Source organism: Empidonax traillii, unplaced genomic scaffold (assembly GCF_003031625.1).
Source record: "Empidonax traillii isolate 1590-97213 ecotype Southwest subspecies unplaced genomic scaffold, ASM303162v1 scaffold187:size1931383, whole genome shotgun sequence".
In the NCBI taxonomy this organism is placed as follows: domain Eukaryota; kingdom Metazoa; phylum Chordata; class Aves; order Passeriformes; family Tyrannidae; genus Empidonax; species Empidonax traillii.
This window is the reverse complement of record NW_020955380.1, coordinates 1,770,466-1,792,168: the sequence shown is the minus strand read 5'-3', so window position 1 is coordinate 1,792,168 and position 21,703 is coordinate 1,770,466. Positions and strand designations below refer to the sequence as shown.

Here is a 21,703-nt window from a genome sequence, read left to right as displayed (position 1 = left end):
AATGCTCCTGGATCCTGAATCCAGAGAGGGGTGAGTTGCATTACATGAGGTGAGCTTAACTGGAGAGCAGGAGCCTCTCAAATGCTGCAGCTTCTGCTTTGGAGGAACCCCAAAACCAGTGCCCTGGTTAACCCTGGACTGACCTTCCTGTGCTCCCGGTACAGGTTTGAACTGATGGTTGTCTGGAAGATCCATCTGGACGAAGAAGGGACAACTACACCTGTCCTGGACCTGCTGACCAAAGTCCCAGAGCAAGGTAACACCAGTCACTTCAGGGGCTGTTCTGGGCTGACATCCCTTTAGAGAACATGGAAACCCAGGCAGGCAAACAAACCCCGCCTGAGCAGCAGCCACACCGTCACCTCCTGTGTGATTTACACACCCTGTCTGTGTGCAGGGGCTTCACCCCCTGCCAGCTCTGGGAAAACAACCCTCACTGTTCCGTGTTTCCTGCAGTGCTGGAGCAGAAGATGACGAGAGTTGAGAGCGTCCCTGCCCGCTTCCGGAGCATGGTGCTGCTCCTTGGGATCGAGGCAACCCTGGAGAACCTGATCAAAGTGCTTGAATGAATGAATGCCAGCATGACTTACAGCAGGTAGCAATTTCAAAAGTAGTTTTAATTAAGATATTGTGTTACACGGTCTATAATTTTATTGAATATAAACATTAAGTTATTTTCCATTTAGAAACCATACTCATAAAACATGCTATCTGTACAATTATGGCACGTTATATATAAATTGTCATGACATGAAAATAAATACAGCCATTTAAATACAAAAATGCCAAATAAAATAGTTACATGTACAGAGTGATTTCATTATAAATTCATCTTTCTGAATCATTAATGTACCAGAGTGGTTTATCATCTTCTTAACATTTTCTAGATACCTGGAAATTGTTAAAAGATCATGCACTGTCAAAATCAAGTCCATAAAAATCCATTTCATTTCACAGCTCTGTAAAAGTACAGTGATTTTAAAATGACAAGAGAACAGTAAGAGACTCCTAGAACAAAGAGTTAAACAGCTTTCTCCTTAAATTAGGGTGGAAGAAGACAATTTGAAGATTTCAAAGACATAACAATGGTAAAAAACCCAAGTGTAACTGTCTGAAGTAACTTTGTTCCACAGTGGAAGTGTTGAGACAGCTTAAACTACCCCAGAGAGGCCCCATTCCCCTCCTGGGAAGGGGTGGCTGAGTGACCTCCTGCCCCCTGCAGCACTTGCTGCTGCCAGGGGGGAGCTCTGGGAGGTAACACCTCACCAAAGCTTCACATGTCATACATTCATCCCTGAAGAAACAACATGGATCAGACAGATGTCTCACCTCTCCCTTCACTTCCCTCAGATGTGCCATCGGCCCGTTTAGGAACTCTCTGTGTTTTTCCAGAGTTCCTGCTCTCCCCATCCCAACCAAACCATATCAACCCCAAACTGAAGTCAGGTCCTTCCCTGGGGAGGGAGTAACAGCTCTTGGAACCAAGGGCCCAAACCCACGAACTCTGGCTCTCAAAGGATACTGAGACTCCTTTCCAAGGCCAGAGCTGCTGAAGCCACCCCAGGGATGGCAAAATATTGTACAGCAATGGGGAAACTGGAGAAATCAAGAACTGAAGCAACAGTATCTTTATAATGCCATAAAATGTCACAATCCTCTGTTTGATCACTGAACACTCTCCCACTGTTCTGGTAGGTCAGGAAAAACTGCCAGACTGTACAGCTGAGCCACACCACAGATTAGGTTCTGATGAACAGCAACTCTCTAAGGAAATCTTCTGTTAGATAAAGCCAGGCTAATTTCAGGTCTGGAGTCCAGCAGACAGGCAGAATTCATTACTACTTACCCACTGCCCTGGAACTGGTTTAGCTGGTTTTGTGTAACCTTTAGTTCAGTTCATCTTTAGCTCCTTCCTGCCTGAAAACAGAACTGTGTGCTCAGCACAGACGCTTCTGTTTGTGCGCAAAGTTACAGCATAAAAACCTGGGAACTTCCCACCTGTGGATGGTCCGTCCTTCCTCCTCTTTCTAACAGCTGGAGGGTTTCTGGATTTAGAAGTGGCTGCTCTCTCTCTCCCCCCCAGGTTTTCTTTGGAGAGAAGGGATTATTCCCACTGTGAGCTGCCAGGTTGTTGCACTGTTGTAGTGTCACATCTCCCATCCAGGACAGCAGCTCCAGGCCCTGTCCCAGAAGGCACGTGGCAGTGGATCCAAGCTGGCAGTGCCAGCCCAGGTCTCTGTCCCTGTGGGAATGGTGTCACTCTGTGTTTCACATTTCCTCCTTGAGTTGTGCCAATGTGCAGGGGGTCCTGGGCCGGCCTTTTGAATTTCAGGGGCAGTGGAACAATTCAAACATTACACTGAGAGCCCACCATAAATGTGATTTTAGCAGTTAACCCACACACCTCTGGACAACATTAATGCTGAGCACAGGCTGCAACCAGGTCACAGCCTGGGGCTTGAGGAGCATCTCTGCACCTTTCAGGGTGTGCAATCCCTGAGGGGAAAGGGGCTGTAGAGTTCATCATAGTACCCTCAGTTTTGAAAATATCCCCACTCTCCAACTCAGGATCTTGCTCAAGGATGGCTTTAGTGCAGCCCCTCACCAGACTTCAGCTGCACACAGCACTGCTTACAAAGGAAAGCCATCACAAAAAACACAAGCTCACCTTGGCATGAGACCGACCCACTGCAGCTTCCGGGAGAAAATGGGATGCTGTCACCTCTTTTCTGTGTCACTTCAAATGAAGGAGCCTGAAAGCAGCTGCTCGTGCTGCACAGTGTGTGGGGGCATCAGTGTAATGATGCCAATGTCTGACACCATCTGAAAGACCTGAAATGATCCGTAAAACTCACAACAAATTCTTCTTGTAGCTCAGTTTAAATTAGGTGAGAGCGGGCTGTGGCTTCACCTTCAATAGCAGCATATCATGTAGGGACAATAAAAACCAGGATGGCAGGAGAGTTAAGCCCAGCTATGACATAAAACTCAGAGGTGTTTACCTTAACCCTTAGCACTTCATTTCAGAAGCTTTAGGTAGATACAAGATGATCACAAAACTTCTGGAGGCAGCCTGGTGTTCCTAATCCATGCATTTAGTACTTAAGTGTTCTGCAGTGACACAGGGCAGTTCCACAGATCAGCCACTGCACAGTTGTGTTTTCAGTGGATTAATGCTAAAATGTTGTATCCGGATTTGCCAGAGCATTCCCTCCTCCAGGAAGGATGAGTGAGACTCAAAGCACAGGCTCCAAGGCAAATTCTCTTGTTAGTAATTAGGCTCTCTATGTTAGTGCAATACTTCAGGAAACCTTTAAAACTGTGCTCTTTCAATTCTAAGTAGACTTTTTGTATTAATTTGCTCTGTCCTCTAGTTCCAAGGTATGGCACGTTACCTGTCCTGTCACATTAAATACATTCATTAAGGTTATCTAGCAAATGCTCTCCCAGGGCTCTGAGAAGGCATCACCCATTAAAAATCATTTCATAAAGCAAAAACATTCACAGCTGAAAAATGCACTGAACACAATAGAAAAGAAAAAAAAAATCACCATAACTGTATTCCATTACTCTTTCACTTTCTAATGTGTTTGAATAAAAATAACCTCAAGGAAATGGTTACACTTTGTGGAGAACTAATGTGCAGTCTTCATTCTCCTTGAAGAGGTTGGACATAACAGGGTCCTCTTTGGCCTGTACATTCTTCAGGTAATAGTTGACTATCTCCCCATCCAGTTTGTACTGGTGGGGAATGCTCTCATAGGGCTTCAGGTCCAGGTCCAGCACAGAGACGGAAAAGGTGAATCTGGATTTGGATGTCAGTACCACAGATCTTTGCTCAGGGCTGGAAAACAAAACCACATTGCACATCTGAGTCACTGAAACCAGGATTTTTAATTTATGTGTCCCAAGTCCCCCTTGCAAAAGTGACTCTAATGTTTATCTCAGAACTTTCATGGGAGCCCAAGAAAATAAACTGCAGCTCCAGCTTTACCAGTCCTAATGGGAACTTGGTGGGATCTCTTCCAGTCGTTTTCCTTTCAGCTTCCACATGTCAAACATCACTCCCAACTGCTGTGCCTCTGTATTTAGTAAATCTAAGCTGTTTCTAGGTGGTGCATACAAAGCAACAGCCTTATTAACTGGCAAAAGCAGAAGGAGCCACTGCAACTCCTGCTTAGCTTCAAGGAAAGAAAACACTCAGTGTGGGAACTGCTGTCCAAGCATGCTGAGGGATGGAGGATTTCTGAACTCAGCCATTGCACAACTCATGTCCATCACCAACACTTCACTCAGGAACTGCAGGGCACGCGCACCAAACAATATTGTCTAAAAATACAAGGGTCTAGTAAATCAGCTCCCCCCTGCAGACTGTGACTGCTGACATGAGCCAAAATGGATGACACTGCAGCAAAGCCTCCTGCCTGACAGCCACAGATGTCACCTCTCAATTACTGCCTTGGTTTTACTGTAATTAGGCCATTAAAGGCAACTCAGCTTGAAAAATCCCTCATATGAGGACACCGAGGCAGAAAAATTGCACCTGTTTAAAACCACGTAGAGCTACAATAAACAGTCAATTCAAAGTTCAAGAAGAGCATGAATATAAAACCTTAACCCTTTTGATCAACTTAAAACTCTTCAGAAAATAGGCATGGGTTTTAAATGCCATAAATCAGAACTCTATTAATATGTTCACAGCCAAATATGTGGAGACACCCCCCACACCCCAAATCCCACACTTTTTTTAATTACTGAGTTGACTGAAATGTGCAAACAACATCTCCAGTTTCTAAACAACTGGAGCCATTCCAAAGCAGGTACAGGCAGCTCTTACCACTCATCCTGCAGACAGGGGGAAAGGGCAATCATGATGGAGCAGTCTTTAGCAGTCATGGCTATTCTGTACTGCTGCACCTGTGCAACAGAGAAATAACACACATTTTCTCTTTATGTTTCTGTTTGCCTGTAGTAAAGCATCCTGTTCCTCCCATGTATTGGGATGTTGGCACTGTAAGAGCTACAAATCCTCTCTGTAACAGACGGTTGGCAGGAGCAGGAGGGTTTGCAGCATCCTGTATAAGAACTGTGTTTATTTCCTACAGATTGTTTTCTTAAAGGCCAAACCAGCACCAGTTCATGAAAATGCTTCCTCAGTCTAGAGAGCAAATAAGCAGCTTTATTTATTTTTTAAGAACTGGTGCTACATGTCTGTTTGTAGCTGCTTCTGCTACAGACATGCACCCTGGCACAAGGAACAACTTGAACTGTCCAGATCCTGATGAGCCAGTGGTGCTGCCTCCATCCATTATCCACCCCTTTCAGTGAGACAGCTGCTAATTAACCCTGACAGAGCGAGCCAGGTGCTAATTAACACTGACAGAGTGAACCCCCCTCCCCCCCGTGGGCAGAGGTACCTTTGTTAACGCGAACGCCACCGTCCCGTCATCCTCCGGGGAAAGATCCAGCAGCTTCTCATAAAATGCTTCGTTGTAAGGTCCATCTATCTGTAAGGTACTTCTAAATAAATGTTAAAAGAAGATTTACAGACAGCCAAGAAAATTTACTTTTATTTATATATATAAAAATATAAACTGGGAGTACAGGCGTATCTGGCAGGGCCCTGCTCTGCCCCAGCTTTGTACCGTGTGCCCGTGGGGGGTGGCTTGGCCTCCTTCCTTCCCCTGTTAAACACCTGAACCCCTGCCGAGGAGCTGAGCCCCTCACAGTGGGGTTTGCAGCACACAAAGCCCCTGCAGCCCAAAGAACACAGTCCCAAAGTCTTTGTTTCACATGTAACTGCACCAGCAGCGGTGACTCCACGAGTGAAGCCAGAGTGCCCTCGTGTGAGCAGCGGCAGAGGCACAGCCGAGGCACAGCAGCCCAGGGAAGGCTTTGGGTAGCAATTATTGTTACACCAGTAAGGCTTATTTGGGGAAAAAATGGAGCAGCTTTCAATGCCCAGGCAAGAAATGCCATAAGATAAAGCTGCTTGTTCCTCAGGTATGATTTGAGCACTTGTGATGTGGGTCACAAGCTGGCATTTGGAGCTGCTCTCACAGGAGGGACAACAGCAGATCCACACCTTCTGCAGGACCCTCAGGCACAGGCTGGATTGCTGCTAAATACTGGATTTTAAGGGCAGGTTATAGCTAAGCCAATAGAGACCTGAGAATGACTGTGAAAACATCATTATCCCTGCAGACAATCCAAGCTCTGCAGGGACTGGGGACAGGAGAAACCCACCACCCATTTCACTGTGCCCTTCTGCAAATACACAACCTGCACTACTCGGGAAAAGGGAAATTTTTCTTTCCTACCTGTTGTGAACTTCCCATAATCATTCCTTAAAAATTCAGGCCAAAGTGACAGACACCAACACTTAGAACAATAAAACTGATCTTTTATGTTATCTGGCAGTTCAAGTTAGAAATTCAGAACTGAATTTCATGCAGTGCCATGAAGGAAGGTTGTACAACATTAACAAGGCAAGAGCCAGTCTTGCCTGCACACTGGGTTACTCGGAACTGAAAAGAAAAGCCATCAAGTCTTACCTCTCTTCAGGAAATTCCTCCAAGTACTGTTCAACTCTACTGTACAAAGGATAGAGTCCTTCAATATCCAGCATGTCAAGCATCTGAGCCTGAAGGGTTTTATAAAGGAGACAACCCCTCGGTAAGCCAGAGCTTTCCAATTTGTGTTTACCTAGAAGAAAATGGATTTTAAAATAAGGCAGACACGAGTGTGTTCTTTGCTTCAATTGGCCAGAACATGTGCTTGTCCACAACACAAGGCCAAATGCTTCTGGTCCAGTCACACACAGGGAGTGGGAAACCTTGAAACATTTCAGTTTCCAAACACTGAAGTGGCTGGTGCACATTTAAACTGCAGGAAAAAACACCTGGGATACAGCTCCAAATTACTCCAAAAACTAAACACCAAAACACACCCACGTCCTGCAATCTACTTGAGTTCACAAGAGAAATTTCTCATCTGAGTCTCAAGCCACCACAAATTCACTTTGAACGGTATCAACTTTTTTTATCAGAAAGTAATTCAGCATTTTAGTTATCCTGTCTTTTTGTTATGTAATATAAAGAGATTTGCACTTGCTGTAATTTCTGTGAGACAGCTCCCTCTCCAACACTACAACAAACCACCAGCAGTGAAAAAGGCCTTCCTCAAAGAGCAGAGTGAGAAACATGTTGTTTGTGTAATAAAAGTAACTGGCAGCATCTTGACTTGTTAGAGCTTCAGAGAACTTCTGCACTGAGGGATTATCACTGGTCACAGTTTTCCAGCTCTCACTTCCCACTCCTTTCCCCTCTGGTATTCAGACCTCTCTTTTTACCAGAAGAGCAGTAGAACATGAGCTGAGGAACAGGTGTCATGTAACACACCAACCAAAGCAGCCCAGCTTCATCACATATAACATAAAAATTCCCCCTTCATTTGGAATCCCCATGATTGTTATCAGCTCACACTGGTATTTTCTTCCATTTTTCCTCCACCACCTCCTGGATTTATTTTAACCTGTCATTAGGCACAGTGCTAAAAGTGTTGACTACAACGTCACATTAAGGGCAATTATCTGCCAGCCACACAGCTCAGAACTCGTTTTTTAAATGTCACTACAACCCCACTGTTTCCATTCCCACATCAGCACCCATAAGCAAACAAGAGACAAAGATCTGAATCGTTACATCAGACACTGTGGAAGTGGAAGGTGTCCCTGCCCATGGCAGGGGGTGGAGTAGGTGGCCTGTAACGGTCCCTTCAACCCAAACCACTCAGTGATTCCGTGTCCATTGCTGGCAGTGCTTGAGGAGTTCTTCCTTACCGTTTCTAACCAGCTCCTTATTGAAAGCACTCGCTTCACAGTAGCTTCGTCCTTGTGAGATGGGCACTGTCTTCATGTCACCCGCCCTGCAGGTGTCGGTGCTGCTCAGTAGCGTCATGGTTATCACCTGGATCAGTTCTTTAACAATTGTCCTTGTGCAGTGGGGGCCACTCACCAGCCCGTTGGAGGGGAAAAAGAAAGGTTTTAAGTGACGAGCGAGTTCGTTCCAGTCAGAGACAGAGTCCTGGTCATCCTTACAGCCATAAATTAGTTCACCATTCTGAAAGGGGGGGGTGAAAAATGAAGAGTCTTTAGGCACTTGATGAAATCAAGTTCTTCATACTGAGCATTGGATTTAATATTTTAATCACACAAGAGTGTTCTTAGCTTAACAATCCCCACACAAATACAACATTCCCGCTCTCTTACAAATTGCCCTCTTAAGTTTAATCAGATCCCACATGTAGCAACCTCTGAATGAGCAGCAAAAACCCCATTTAAACCAAGTGCTGCTTTCCCAACTTAATTAACTGTAAGGAATCAGAGCAATACAAGTGATCTGATACTTGGCACATTTTCCTATCACTTTTTTCTGAATAATGTCAGGAGTGAAAAGGGACCGTGTGAAACAACCTTCTTTTAGCATTCAGACTGGCAAAGGGAAGGCTGTGAAAGGGGACAGAAAAGGTGTGATAGTTACCTGTGCTAATAGAAAAAACAGGACAGTTCAGAGAACTTTAGTAATTCAAGTAATTGACTTAATACTGGAAATAATTTGCAAAGAGTCTTGTTTCCTAGAATTAATCCGAAAATCTCCATAAGCCATCAGTTACTGCTTTATATTTTTTCTACATTAATGCCATGGCAAAGGGAACTTTTTCCCTCCCCAGTGTGCATTTGGCCTGCATCAGTGTTCAACAGGAATTTAAAAACAAAATATTTGCAGCAACATGCAAAGTTCTCCATCTTCTTCCTCCTGAATTTTTAAAACTTTAGTCAACCTTAAAAGTCCTTTTCTCTTAGTTGTTCCTCAGCAATTCTTTTAGACTAATTTAATTCCCCGGGGCAGTGGTCACAGCACCAAGGCTGCCAGAGCTTGAGGAACACGTGGACAAGGCTCTCAGGCCAGGAATGGGACTTGGATGATCCTTGTGGGTCCCTCCAGCTCAGGACATTCCATGAGTCTGTGATTTCTGGGAAATTATTACTTATCTGTCCTAACCTGAAATCTAATTCAGAATTTTCCCATTTCCTACTTTTGGTGGGGTCCAAAAATGACAGTACTGATTAGGCAGGTTTGACTGTTTACATGCTGAAGGCAAATTGTTTAAAAGCCAAGGCAAAAAAAAAGCAAATAGAGATTTAACTGTTTACCTTAAATATTTTCAAGTTGTTCTGTGCCTCCTGTAATAAGCTCTTCAAAGCAAAGTGCATTCTCTGTTTGTTTCTAGGGAAAACAAAAAATAAAGCCAAGAATGTTTTATCCCAGCCTTTGGTTGTTCACACCTGGCATGAGCTGAGGTCACTGCAAAGGCAAAGTGAGCTTCAAACCTGAGTAAAGCAAACAGCTCTTGGCTGCAATGTTATGCAGCAAAAGGCACTGGCACATTAATAAGCAGCTCTGATTCCTGAGATAGGTGTAAATAGACAGCACCAGAAATATTCACTGTAAAGGTCAGACAAGCAGGCACGGATTGTCCTTAATAACCTCAGCAAAAGGCAAAGGAATCTGAGAAGATCTACCAAAAAAAACCCCTGTGTTACAGATTCCTTTTGGGAGAAAGGCAGAATCCTTACCCTGAGAAGAGATCCAACGGGCAATATTTACTGGGCCGCTTCCATTTCCCGTTTGCTACCTGTGGAAAACCAGAGCACTGCTGTTAACCCCTGTCCCTGGAAGAACTGCCCTCTCATTTTAACAGGTGTGTGCACTGACATCCTGCCTTCAGAGGTCCCACGGCATTTCAACCTCTTTGAACACAAAATTCATGACCACTGCGGGTCTTTCCTGGTCATTTTTCCAGTCCCTCAAAAAGCACTCACAGGGGGAGGAAGGCCCCATTAAATCAGGCAGGCCCAGTCACCCCATTCCAGGCTCACAGGGAACTCTGTGCCTGTGACAGGCTGTTTGTTGGAAGTCACAGAGTGCACTGGGTGAGCTGATCCCAAAAAGGAAGTTCCACAGCAGAGTTTTACCCAAGCCCAGCGTTCACAGTCCCCAAAGAGTGATATTGTGTTCGTTTGCTTCCAGCTTCCCACAGAACTTGTTCCATCTCTCACTAAACAAACTCACACCCAGCAACTCAAGCTGTGTATCCACCTACCAGCTTTAGTCATATCAGGGGATTTGAGCAAGTTTTAACAGGAACCCAAGCCTGGATCAGCAAATAAAGCACAGTCCAGCCAAGGGGAAGTAGGATGATTTAATAATTACCTTTAGATGCTGATGCATACAGTAACGACACACCTTGTGCTTTATCTCCTGTGAAACATGGCTGGAAAAGGGAATGAAGCCACACTTTGGCTAAAACAAACAAACAAAAAAAGACTGTAAATATAAATGTATCTCTCCGTAGAAATAGAAGCACACCCAAGATGCAAATCTTTCCAGTTAAAGGAAAGAAAAAGTCCAGCACTTAAAAGCTGAATGCTACTCTCAATTATTTCAGAGGACTAAATTATTTTAATAAATAAGGACACGAAACTGCTGTGGCCTACAGAAAAGCCCAGTAACACCCAGGAATTTCCCAAGTTTTGAAAGACCGGGAATTAGTAGAGGGGTTACAGTGAAAAGTGAGCCTCATCCCACTGCTGCGTTCCTTGAACTGCTCTGGCCAGTATTAAAAAAGGCCAACAAGCCCCCAGAGAAGCCTCTCCCCCCAAACCTTGATCTCGATGCAGAGCAGGGGCCGGTGCTCGGCCAGGCGGTAGCTCTGCGGCCTCGTGAGGTTGGGAAGGCACATCGCGAACCCGCTCAGCGTGTCCATGTCCTTGTCACAGCGACACTCTGGGGGAGCAAAGGAAAGCCAACACAAACATGAGGATCAGCTGTGTGCACCTCTGTTTGCCCTGCAGCCATCCCTGGGGTGGGGGAACAGAGCTGGAGGCACAGGACGCACAGTTTGGGAGGCTTTAGCCAATTATGCACTTGCACAAATCTGCCCTCCCCGTTCCCAACACCCAGATTCAGTTTCCTCAAAACTGTCCCGGGCACATGGGCTGCTGTAAATGGCCAGCTCCCAGCTCCTCCCAAGAAAGGTGAGGCCTGAAACAGCAAGGAAATCCACTGGCCAACAACAGGTGAAGTGACTTATTAGTGTATTCATTCAAAGATGTGATCTTGTGTTTGCTTACTAAAGCTGCACAGCCTACCATTCCTCAGCTGGGTCAAGAGAAGTCTGTGAAAACTGCCAGGAATATCATAAACTTAGGAGGCATTATTTTAAAAAAGCCTTTAAATACCCTCTCTCCACGAGCATCCTTTGGGACACAGAAAGGTCTGTGAGATTTTAGTTACAAGTTAAGAAGAACACAGACCCCTCTACTTTCAAATCCTCTGTTACTACAGAGAGACACAGAACACACGTGTTCTGTTACAGTTTCCAATTGTGTTCTGTTACAGTTTCCACTGCTAAGAAAAATGCCCACTGTGAAAAAATACACTGCAATAGAAAAAATAAATGCCAGAAGTTGAAGCCTCATTAGGCACCGGCCTGCAGTGACCTGCTGCACATCACTGGGATGAGCAAGATACCTTCTGTCTCCAACAAAACACTGGGGTTTGATTTCTAAACTTAAGCAGAAGTACATCCACCTTCCCAGCTGTCCAATCAGACAGACCCAGAAATATGAATTATTAGAGAAGCTCCGTCATAAGTTAGACAGGCTTATGTGAAAGGTAAAATTGAAGGAAATTCTTTCCTCAAGGTTTAAAAAAGATTCCTGTTAAAAACAGACAGTGGGATTTGCTGCTGTAAAGCACTTGGACACCTCCTCACAACCACATTTCAATCCTCATCTGTGGACACACAAAGTTTAATTTCAAAAAATAAAACTAAATTCTATCATTCACTTCTACTAGAGTATCATTGATTTTTTTAAGTTTTATGAGATACTATTTACTTGAAACTATTTACTCTCCTCGCTGTTTTCTGGCACTGTTGGAACTGCTTCTCAAACAGGTGAGGACAAATCAACAATGGAGAGTGTCCTGTGTTCACTATATGTAAATTAATTCAATTTTTTTTCCCAGATCAAAGGCACCAAAACAATCACTACAGCACTTTGATTTAATGCCACGTTTTTCTTTAAGGATCTTTGCTAAAGCAGGAGTTCCTGGCCATTCTCAAAGACATCAGATGAGCACACCACGAGGGCCCTTTCCTTTGCCCGGTTTGGAGCTCAGCCACACGTGAAGAACATGCACCAGGTGCTGCCAACTGTGAGAGGTGACACCACGTTCTGGAGCACTTCCCTTCACACCAAACACGTCACAGGTTGCCAAACTTCCAGTGTTGCAGCACGTTCCCAAAGGTTTCACAAGGTCACCCTCCCCTCACACACTGTCCCCATCAGTCCCCCGTGTCCAGGGGACTAGAAAAGCACGGCTGCAACTGTCAATTCCCAAACACATCCACTTCCGTTTTTTCCACCACCAATTTCCAACTTAGCAATGCCTAAATATTACACAAAGTCTCCTTATATTCTGAGGTATAATGCTTTTTTACTTTAGGACAAAGGGAAGCTTGAGGAAGCCCCCATTTTAATGCACTTACCTGGCCTCTCTGGCTGGATTTTCAAACAGAGCTGTCTTACAAAGTCTAAAGGCAGTTGAATAATTTCCTATTAAAATAAAGAAAAAAAATATTTTAACACAAGAATTAATATTCAGTTTTGGGGGGAGTCTTAAAATGGAATTGCAAAGCTCAGTGGGTGTTAACAACAGTAGACTAAACTATACAAGTCAGCAGCTTCTCCCTCTGATGAACTGTGCAGATCTGTACCTGCAATCACAGGGAACACCTGCTCCACCATAAAAACAAAGAACTGATTTAAATAAATGCATGAGAAGGAGCATTTTCAGTGCAAGTTTAATGTGCATGAAGGAACCTGCATCATTTTATCCTCTTCACAAATGACAAAGTCCCTTTCCATCCTCACACCCCACCCTTCCAAGGCAGGACTGTGTAATTCAAGTTCCAGAGGAAGCTTTAGCTTTTCCACCCAGGTATCTGATGTTCAGTGAAGGAGATCTGTGACTGCACAGAAACCTCAACCATTCATATAAACCAAGTTTCATCCCTTTTTATACAGTTAAGGCTAAAAATCCCTCTTACAACCCCCCCCTCTTGCCTTATGTGGAGCAAAGAGAGGACCCCTCTTTCATCAGTAGCTTGAAACAGCCAAACCATGGAGACAATCCAAGCCCCTCATCAGCACAGAGCAGGATCTTTGTTCTCATCCAAATGCTCCTTGTGTGTGTGTATTCAGAGCTCCCCCAAACACTCCAGTGTTTACAGTGCATAAAGCCCTTTATTTTAAGAATAAAACATTTACCCCGTGGTGAACGTAGTTCTCCCCAAAGAACTGCTTCATCACATGTTTTCCAAAGTCCACGATGTTTTGCAGATGGTGTAGTATTTCCTCTGAAGTCTGGAAGACAGAAACGTGGTAATTTAGCCGCGAGATAATGATAAACAACACTCCAGAACACATACACATGCTGGTCAGTGATTCAGCAAACAGCCTAATTGCTGAGCTTGGTAGGTCAGTGCACACTGAAATTAAACAGGCACATCAAACTACGTGTGTTTCTGCCTCAGGGGCTGGGACAAACGGAGAAACAGCCAGAGAGGTGATGGGGGGAAAAAAGAGAGAGAAAATGACAAAGGTGGAAGAGGGGGAGGTTACTCAAGATCTACTCTGCCTTTGATGATTATTCTTAAAACAACTCAAAGAATTCTAGTAGTCCAAAGGGGTGCCCAGCAGGCCCTCCTACCAACAGCTGGAGCGCAGGAGAGGCTTGGAGTGTTACCAAATACCTCATGGAGATTGGGAAGGGAATGGCTGGAGAGACTGAGACTCATCTTGCACTACTCAAGAATACAGATTATCCCTAAAAAACATCTTCTCCTCTGTCACATTGCTAGGTACAAGTTTGTCCCAAAACTCTGATTCTCCAGGATTTGTTTACTGATCTGAAGATAAAGTATTTAGTTTACTGTTCTGCTCCAAGAAAAAAATTATCCTTAAAAAAAAAAAATCACCAAGATAAGTAAATATATTCAATTACAAAGTCATCTATTTAGAGGAAACTGTGTATCACAATCCCAACCCAAGGCAAATGCAGAATGCTGGAGCTGGGCACAAGCCTTTTTTCCTCATGTCCATAAAACTACATGCAATGCCAAAGTACTCCACAGCAGCATTATCAACCCCCCTGCTGTAGTGTGGAACTGAAAAGTCATTTCCTGGCTGCCTTTGTGACTTTGTCACACTGTCAATTTTTTAAAAACAATTACTATGTAACAATCTCTTCCAACTTAAAAATTAAAAAAAAAAAAAAAAGGAAAAAAAGTTGGTACTTAGTGTTTTGTCTTCTTAAATAAACTGCAACAGACTGACTTTATAATTAAAGTTGGGTTCTAGTTCTCCCTTGTTGTATTAAAAATTGAGATAAGCACTGTTTCCTTTGCAATCCACTGGGCTCTTCCCTGTTCTTGTTAACACTCTAAACATTATTATCTTGGGCTACTACAGAAGCACAAGATACATTTTTGAAACCATGCCACCCCAAGCAGCTCAGAAAACAACTTGAATCACACTTTAGTTTTACCAGACTTTTTTTCAAGTCAAATAGTAGCAGAAAGGCCATCAAATAACTCACATATACATTGTGTTTATGGGGTCTTGCCCTCCTCTGCCTTACTTGAGAAACTTCTCCTTTGCCCCTTGATAAACCGAATGTTTTTCACATTCATCTTCATGATTTAAAGCAACAAAATACCCTTTCTATGTTGTCTTTACATTCATCCTTCTTTCTTTTCTCCTGAAATTAAGCACACACCCCCCAGCTCTCAGCAGAGTCTCAATGCTTTTTATATTTCTGTCACCAGAAGAACCCACCAGTGGCACTGAACCTCACAAAGCCACATTCAGGAGCTGCTGTAACTCCACCATTCCCCTTATCTCTCAGGTAACACACCCTAAAGACTTCTCCTGAGGGTGAGGAAATGAAAGAATTTGAACCTTGTGCTCTCTTTTTTTATTTTTTTTCCCCTTGGAACACTGTGTTTACCCTCCACCTTTGCTTCTTGATCATTTTTTATCCTTGTTAAAAGAAATCTGAAGTAAAACTCACTTCAGTTGCTTCTCGAGCAGAAAAACTTTAATTCTGCCATCCATGAAACTGGGAGACTGTGTCCTGTTCTTTACAACAGACAGGACTAAAATCACTCACTGACAAAGGTTATTCTGTGAATATTTCATGTGTTTGTTCACATTCCATGGCTTTTTAGCTACTGAATGGGTGGTCAGACAGACCTGTACCATGACACCAGCCCTGAGTGCTCCTGTTCTGTCCCAGCTAAGAACAACCAGTAAAACTCACTTCTTCCTCAGCATCCCTGCACTCCTGTCCGTGGATATGGAACATTCCCACTGTCTCTGTGCCACAGAAAGCTGTCCCCTCTAACACATGGCAGTCCCACACCCTGCCCCACACACAGGTCCTGGTATCAGCACTCACACCATCCTACTTACGTAAGGCGACCTCAGATTTCCTCCTGAACCAACCCCCCCGAAACACATTTCAAAACATCCCCTTACTGTTACTCCTGCCAGTCACAGCTCCTGCAGGGGTTTCTTGTTTCCCCTCACACTGGCTATTAGTTTACCTGAGGGCTTTTAGCAAAGGGATGTGTCGACTCTTACCTTGGTCTGGTTGGGGGGGGACTTGAGGAACCGCAGCACCACACAGCGCTGGAGGGAGACAGCAGAGAGTAGGGTTTCGTTAGCATTTCATCATTTATGAACAGCACAATTGTCTGATCCCCCACCCTACCCCTCCTGAGAAATTAAGGGGGAAAAAAAAAAAAAAAAAGAAAAGCAAGATGGGAATTTTAGATGGTTATTGCACTCAGCTTGAAATCAAATACACCGACTGAAATCAAGCACAGCAGCGTCTGCTGCCAGCTCTGCCAGCGGTTTAATGAGGCTGCTGCTGCATTTCCATCTACCAGGTGGGCACCAGGGAAATGCTCCCCCAGCTCACAGCACTGCTCTGGAAACCTGGGAATGCACAGTATTGACACCACCACCACCACCATGGCATTTGTGCATCAAAGGTCGTGGGGCACAAAGGGAAACAAGACCCACTTCACTCCCAGTGTCAGCACAGCATCACAAAATCTCACAGGGACACTTTCCACCAGCAGCAGCTACACAGCTGTACTTCCAAACAGTAAACGCTGTAACTGCTACACTTCCACAGAGTAAACACCTAACACAGGGATAAATGCAGCAGGTTTCCAAATCTTTTACCTTAAAACCACAGAAAATTCACTAATTTCTGTCATTTTTACATTTTTATCAGCTTTTAACAATTCAAAAACCTTCATATTTTCAAAGTACACTAATTCTAAAAACATCCTCAGCCTTTATTTTTTAATAGTTCAGATTAAAATTCTTCATAATTAGTCCTTTCTCTTCAAAAGCCTATTGAGTGTCTTCCATCACAGAAGCCACGTGACGTAAAAAAAATCTTGCTGAAATTTAACCATTAAACTTAGTAAAAAGACTTTTTGTATTAAAATCAAATTTTGATGTGGTATTAAGTAACCTGCAGGCTTATCAGGCAGGGCTATGTGGTAACAGAGCCCTGCTGAGCCTGTAGCTCTGTGTGCAGGCTGTTGTTGTACACTGTTTCAAGTGCTTGGATCTCCTGCTTTAATTATTCATAAGCAAGTGGATCAGTGATGGAGTGATGTGATTATCACTTCTCATCCATTCAGAAACATGATTCTGTCTCTCAAGGCTGGTGTAGATATTTATCTGTTAATCAGTTCCCAGCCAACAAGGTTCCAATCATTGCTCTGGAACACCCAATTGCTCTCATGGGACTCACTAGGTATTAGTTCATTACCAAGTCATTTCCGAAGAGGTGCAGCAGGAGAAAATGACCAAAGTTATACATGGCAAAAGGAGAACGTGCTGCTTGTCTAAAGGTGTCAAAAGCAAAGAGCAAAGTTCAAACAAACCTTCACAAAATTACAGGTTGTTACTGGTGTTCACCCCAGTCACCCCACGCTGCGCCTCACCAGGGCTTTCAGGTGATCAGAGCAAAACAAAACCCAACAAAAAAAACACACCCCAAACCTGAAAACAAACCTCAAAAAACCCCAAAACACTTGTTCCCCTTCCTTGGGGCAAGTTTTCAGCTGGATCCTCTCCTCTGTGCAATCCAACACACAGTTACACAAACACACTGCCACAGCCCCAAGTTAACCCATCCGATGTCACAGATGCTTCAGAATTACCACCACCCAAAATACTGGCCCACATTTTCATGATATTGAATTTCTGATTCACTTGAGTGATTCTTTACTTGGAAATACTGTGGGTGGTTGTCACCACGAGGTTGTTTTTTTTTTCAGTTAACTTAAATGCCTTAGATTATTTTTTTTTTATATATATTTACAGATTGAACACCATAGATGTTCCATGCTCATCTGCGTGCATGGAAATGGCCCAAACCCAGATCTCTCAGGAGGTTGTCACTACTCCTTAAATTCTTGAAGAATCAGATCAACTAAATTTCATTCTCCACAAGCAGTGGAAGGGCTTACAGAGGTGCTAACATCACTTCCATCAAGGCACCACCACCATCAGAGTATTTAGTTAGCTGGGTAATAGTCCCAGACACACAAACAGATGAAAAATGCAGGCTGCAAGGAGAGAAAAAAAAAAAGATACAGTGTATGGGGGTAGGCAAATGTAACACATGGAACATTAAAAGGTTTGACACCTTTTGAAGTAAGACGAGCTGGAAAAATAGTGAATTTAAAGGGAGAACTCTCTCTACCGTTGTTTTTTTTTTTTAATCCTGCATATGTCCAATACCCACTTAGTGACAAAAGACTAAAAAAACCCAACCCATCAGAACAAACACGACTGCTCTTACTCTCAGATAAAGAATTCAAGGGCGACTCTCACACGAGATTCTCACATGAGAGCACAGCAGCTCAACAGCAGATAACAAACAATGTCCTCCGGGGCTCCAGGACCATACCCTAACTACTGCGACATTCCCAATTGTCATGGGAAGCTCAAAACAAACACTGGCAACAAGGATACCAAAACTGGTGCCTCTGAAAACACATCCACAGGGGCTGTAACCAGGAGTTTCCCAGAGGAGCACTATCCTAGGCCACAGCCTTTTCAGACTCCAGCCCGAAGCTTACGGTCCCATCAAGAAAGGTAAACACTTCATGAGCACCCTGTAACCAAACAATTGTTTGGTGAAAGCAGGAGGAAGTTAATCGTTGCCAATAAGCAGAGAAGAAGCTGTGGGAGGGGCTGTGAAAGCACTCAGAGAAGTCCCTGCATCACAGAACCACAAGGATGTGAACACACACAGATCCTGTGCTCGTGTATCCTGGGGAAAAACAGTGCTGGTCTTAGTCCCCAAAACGTTACCTGCAAGGATTTCTCTTCTCCAAAGCAGTTACTGCAGCTATTAATTTAATCTTACTTAGTGAAATCCAAAAAAACAAAGTAATCCTTGGTAGCTCGGCCAAAATATGACTGGGCACCAATCCAGGTACTTTGGATTAGGCAGTAGCATTATGAAACCAGGATAAAAGCTTACATTTATTCCTTTACAGCTTGATGTTTGATAGTGGCCTTATTTTATGACCTCACTATCATACAATGCAGGCCTCTTGAACTGGAGAGTTTTCACGAGTGAAGCACAACTGGGACAAACCCATAGTCTTGATATTCCTCTTGAGGGAACAGCCTCGTTTGCATCACTGAGGTTTTCAGTCGGATTTCCATCTCTTGCTACATTAGCACCAAAATCTGTGTAAGAGATGGTGATAGTGAAAGAAACAGGAGAAACTGTATAAAAACAAGCTCAACTGCTGGTAACAATGTTTAGAATTGTAAAGATGTGTGTTTTCCTTCTGCTGTTACCACCTCAGTTCACGTGGGTTTAAAATAAGCTTCTGTACAAAAATATAAGGAATTAGCCAGTCCAAACACAAAGCCTGGGAAACATCAGCTTCTCCTTTCCCAAATAAGCAGGTTCACGTCATTTGTTATTACTCCATTATTATTCTAACCAGCACGCATTAACTGCCTTTGTCTGGAGGCAGAGCACTACCCTGACATCTCCTTCTGCCACTGCACAAGATTCCCATCTAGCTGATTACCAACCTGTGTTCACATCTGCAAGATCCACTGGCAGAAAACAAGACACTTCAGGAAGGAACTTTTTAAGTCCCCAAAGGAACTCCACCCCTCTTCCCACACCCATCATCTCCCTCACTCCACACAGTCTCCTAAATTCTGGCATCTAAAAGCTCACCGGTATTTTTGCAAGCACTACCTGCAAATTTACATCACAGAGTCACCTGCCTGTCTACTACACCCTGTTGTTTGAAAAGGCACACGATATACAAACAGGACAAGAAATCCCACACTCCTTTTACAGTTGTCCATATAAAAGTCTCAAGCTTGCAGTCATAAGCATGGGGGAGAACACTCTCCAAGGCTGGTAATAAATCTTTCCCTACGATTCTTACTGGACTATTTTTTGCAACCAATTAAAAACATCACCAACCAACTGCCAAAGGAGATGAAGATAAGAAGGCAAATTTACTTCTAGAAAAAACTGTGTCTGTAAAGGCCCATGAATTTCTTTATACAGTCAAAACTGGTTGTTCAATTCGTTGTCCTTTGATGACACTCAAGAGCTACCAAGAACTTACCAAACACGGCTCGGAGGGTTCCAGACCTCCTGCCACCACTGTAATTATTCACCACCACCTAATCACTGGGGATTGATGGCTGTGCACAGCCACAGAAAGTACATTCTATCTACATTTCAGTCAAAGGGAGGGAGCCAAACTGAACACAGGGACAGGCAAATACTAATTAATGGCTGTTTCAATGGCACTCCACATGAACTGTGGAGCTGTTGCGCTGGTATTAAGCTATCCCTGCAGTAGCACACTGGAGCTGCATGCACTACATGTCAACTAAAAAAATTATTCTGACAACTCTTATTCTAAATCTGCATTCCACAGCCCCTTCAATTCCAACTCTAGCTTGAGGGATTTGAACAGAAAACTGTGGTGGTCTATTCAGAAAATGCAATTTCTGGGAAGCAGGAAAATGGACCAAGAGGTGTTATAGTCACATCTCAGAAAAGACAGGGACACAGAGGAGAGTTCCTCCTTCTGAGAACTGATAAAACTCAGGAAAAACATGCCCATCATGCTGCCCAGGCACTTCAGCCAAAGCTTACCTTCATGATACTCAACACGAGACATTTTTAAAGGTCTCCTCATCCAGGGTGCTGTGCCATGTGGAGGGATGTGAGAGTTGGAAACAAACTAAGTGCTAGAAAATGTTGCAGCTTTTGAATGAAGTGCACATGGCAGTATTGTACACAACTGTTGTTTTCCAGCCCAGTTTTGTTCTGCAGAAGGTGGATAAGATCACACAAAACAAAGCGAGGAAAGCTACACTTCCTGCCCGTATGGAGGAAGTTTAGCAACTGCTCACACACAGCGCAAAGAAGCATTCAGAAATCAGAACAATACTCTTTTATTTAGCATAGGAGTCCTTGAGTAACAATGTTTTGATTTCTTTGCATGAATAAAGAATCTCTGGTGTAGCACCTGGCTTGACACCATTCAACAGGGCAAACCATTATTTGAGAGCAAACCCCCCACGATACTGGTTTCCTTTAGCACACAGCTCACAGCTTGCATCAGACTTCAGGTGCTCATTCCAGGTTGTTTTTTTTTTTTTCCCCCTGCTTGGTTATGATCTCAACTCCCACGAGAGTTAAGCACTACCTCAGGTTTCACTTTACAGCTTTGTGTAACCTTGCAATACGCAGATGGTACCAATTCCAAGAGAATTTACCGATTGCGCTCGCCAAGAGCGAGAAGGAAACGTCTGCCCTTCAGCCAAGGCAGCTAATCAGAGAACCTGCAATGGTATCAAGTGATACACCCACTGCCACGAGGTGGAAACACACACCAGAGGGAGAACAGGCTGAATAAACCCATTGATCCCTGGCCCTGAGTCCAGCGACACTGTGACGTCCTCGCTGTGAAACACACGGAGATAAACAGTCCTTAACATTTAAGAGCACGTCAAACCCCCCCTATCAAACAGTTGAGTGGTGCCAACCAGAACACGACATACACTGAGCTTCCTTCCTTTAAGCTGCCCTAAACCTGCCCCTATCAGCAACACTTCCCAGCATGAGGCTGCCGAGTCACCTGACATTGTGCTGGGGAAACCAGGCATTCCAGGAAAATATTAATAGGGAGGGGAGGAAACAGAGTCAAAACAGTAAGAGGGATTAGAATGAAGATAAGTAATAAAATGGAGGGTTAGAAGAAGTTAATCATTCCCAAGCATCTGGAACACCTCAGCTAAAAGACACCTAAGCAAACCTTGGGCAAGAGTTCCATGGAATCCAGCGACTCTGATCCTTCCCGAGCAAAACCAGGCCAGGGAGGACAGTTTAGGGAGGTCACAAAATGGTTATTGCATGTCACAGGAAAATAAGTGATGCAAAGAAAACAGCCACTGAAGGGCTGGGAGGGAGAAAAGAACCAAAGG

At 43.9% G+C, this 21,703-nt stretch overlaps 2 protein-coding genes across 5 annotated transcripts in view; one reads left to right on the top strand and one right to left on the bottom strand.

The window, feature by feature from the left end:
* CENPP (centromere protein P) overlaps positions 1 to 807 on the top strand; it is a 118,761-nt gene extending 117,954 nt beyond the window's left edge. Inside the window, exons 7-8 of the mRNA XM_027886456.1 lie at positions 165 to 256; positions 457 to 807. Of these exons, the coding sequence (XP_027742257.1) occupies positions 165 to 256; positions 457 to 569 (205 nt within the window). The 3' untranslated portion in view covers positions 570 to 807. The remainder of the gene's footprint in view (positions 1 to 164; positions 257 to 456) is intronic.
* The window catches only part of IPPK (inositol-pentakisphosphate 2-kinase), a 28,423-nt gene continuing 7,316 nt past the window's right edge, over positions 597 to 21,703 (bottom strand). The window contains exons 1-13 of one of the 4 annotated variants that reach the window (XM_027886450.1): positions 20,370 to 20,570; positions 15,773 to 15,820; positions 13,397 to 13,492; positions 12,616 to 12,682; positions 10,726 to 10,847; positions 10,275 to 10,364; positions 9,638 to 9,696; positions 9,215 to 9,287; positions 7,841 to 8,120; positions 6,555 to 6,705; positions 5,418 to 5,520; positions 4,838 to 4,917; positions 3,262 to 3,844 (exon numbers count right to left, since the gene is read on the bottom strand). In XM_027886450.1, coding sequence (XP_027742251.1) covers positions 3,619 to 3,844; positions 4,838 to 4,917; positions 5,418 to 5,520; positions 6,555 to 6,705; positions 7,841 to 8,120; positions 9,215 to 9,287; positions 9,638 to 9,696; positions 10,275 to 10,364; positions 10,726 to 10,847; positions 12,616 to 12,682; positions 13,397 to 13,492; positions 15,773 to 15,820; positions 20,370 to 20,375 — 1,401 coding nt within the window. In that variant the 5' untranslated portion in view covers positions 20,376 to 20,570 and the 3' untranslated portion in view covers positions 3,262 to 3,618. Of the gene's footprint in view, positions 3,845 to 4,837; positions 4,918 to 5,417; positions 5,521 to 6,554; positions 6,706 to 7,840; positions 8,121 to 9,214; positions 9,288 to 9,637; positions 9,697 to 10,274; positions 10,365 to 10,725; positions 10,848 to 12,615; positions 12,683 to 13,396; positions 13,493 to 15,772; positions 15,821 to 18,020; positions 18,359 to 20,369; positions 20,571 to 21,703 lie in introns of those variants that run through there. The other 3 variants (XM_027886451.1, XM_027886448.1, XM_027886449.1) reach the window with 3 other exon arrangements.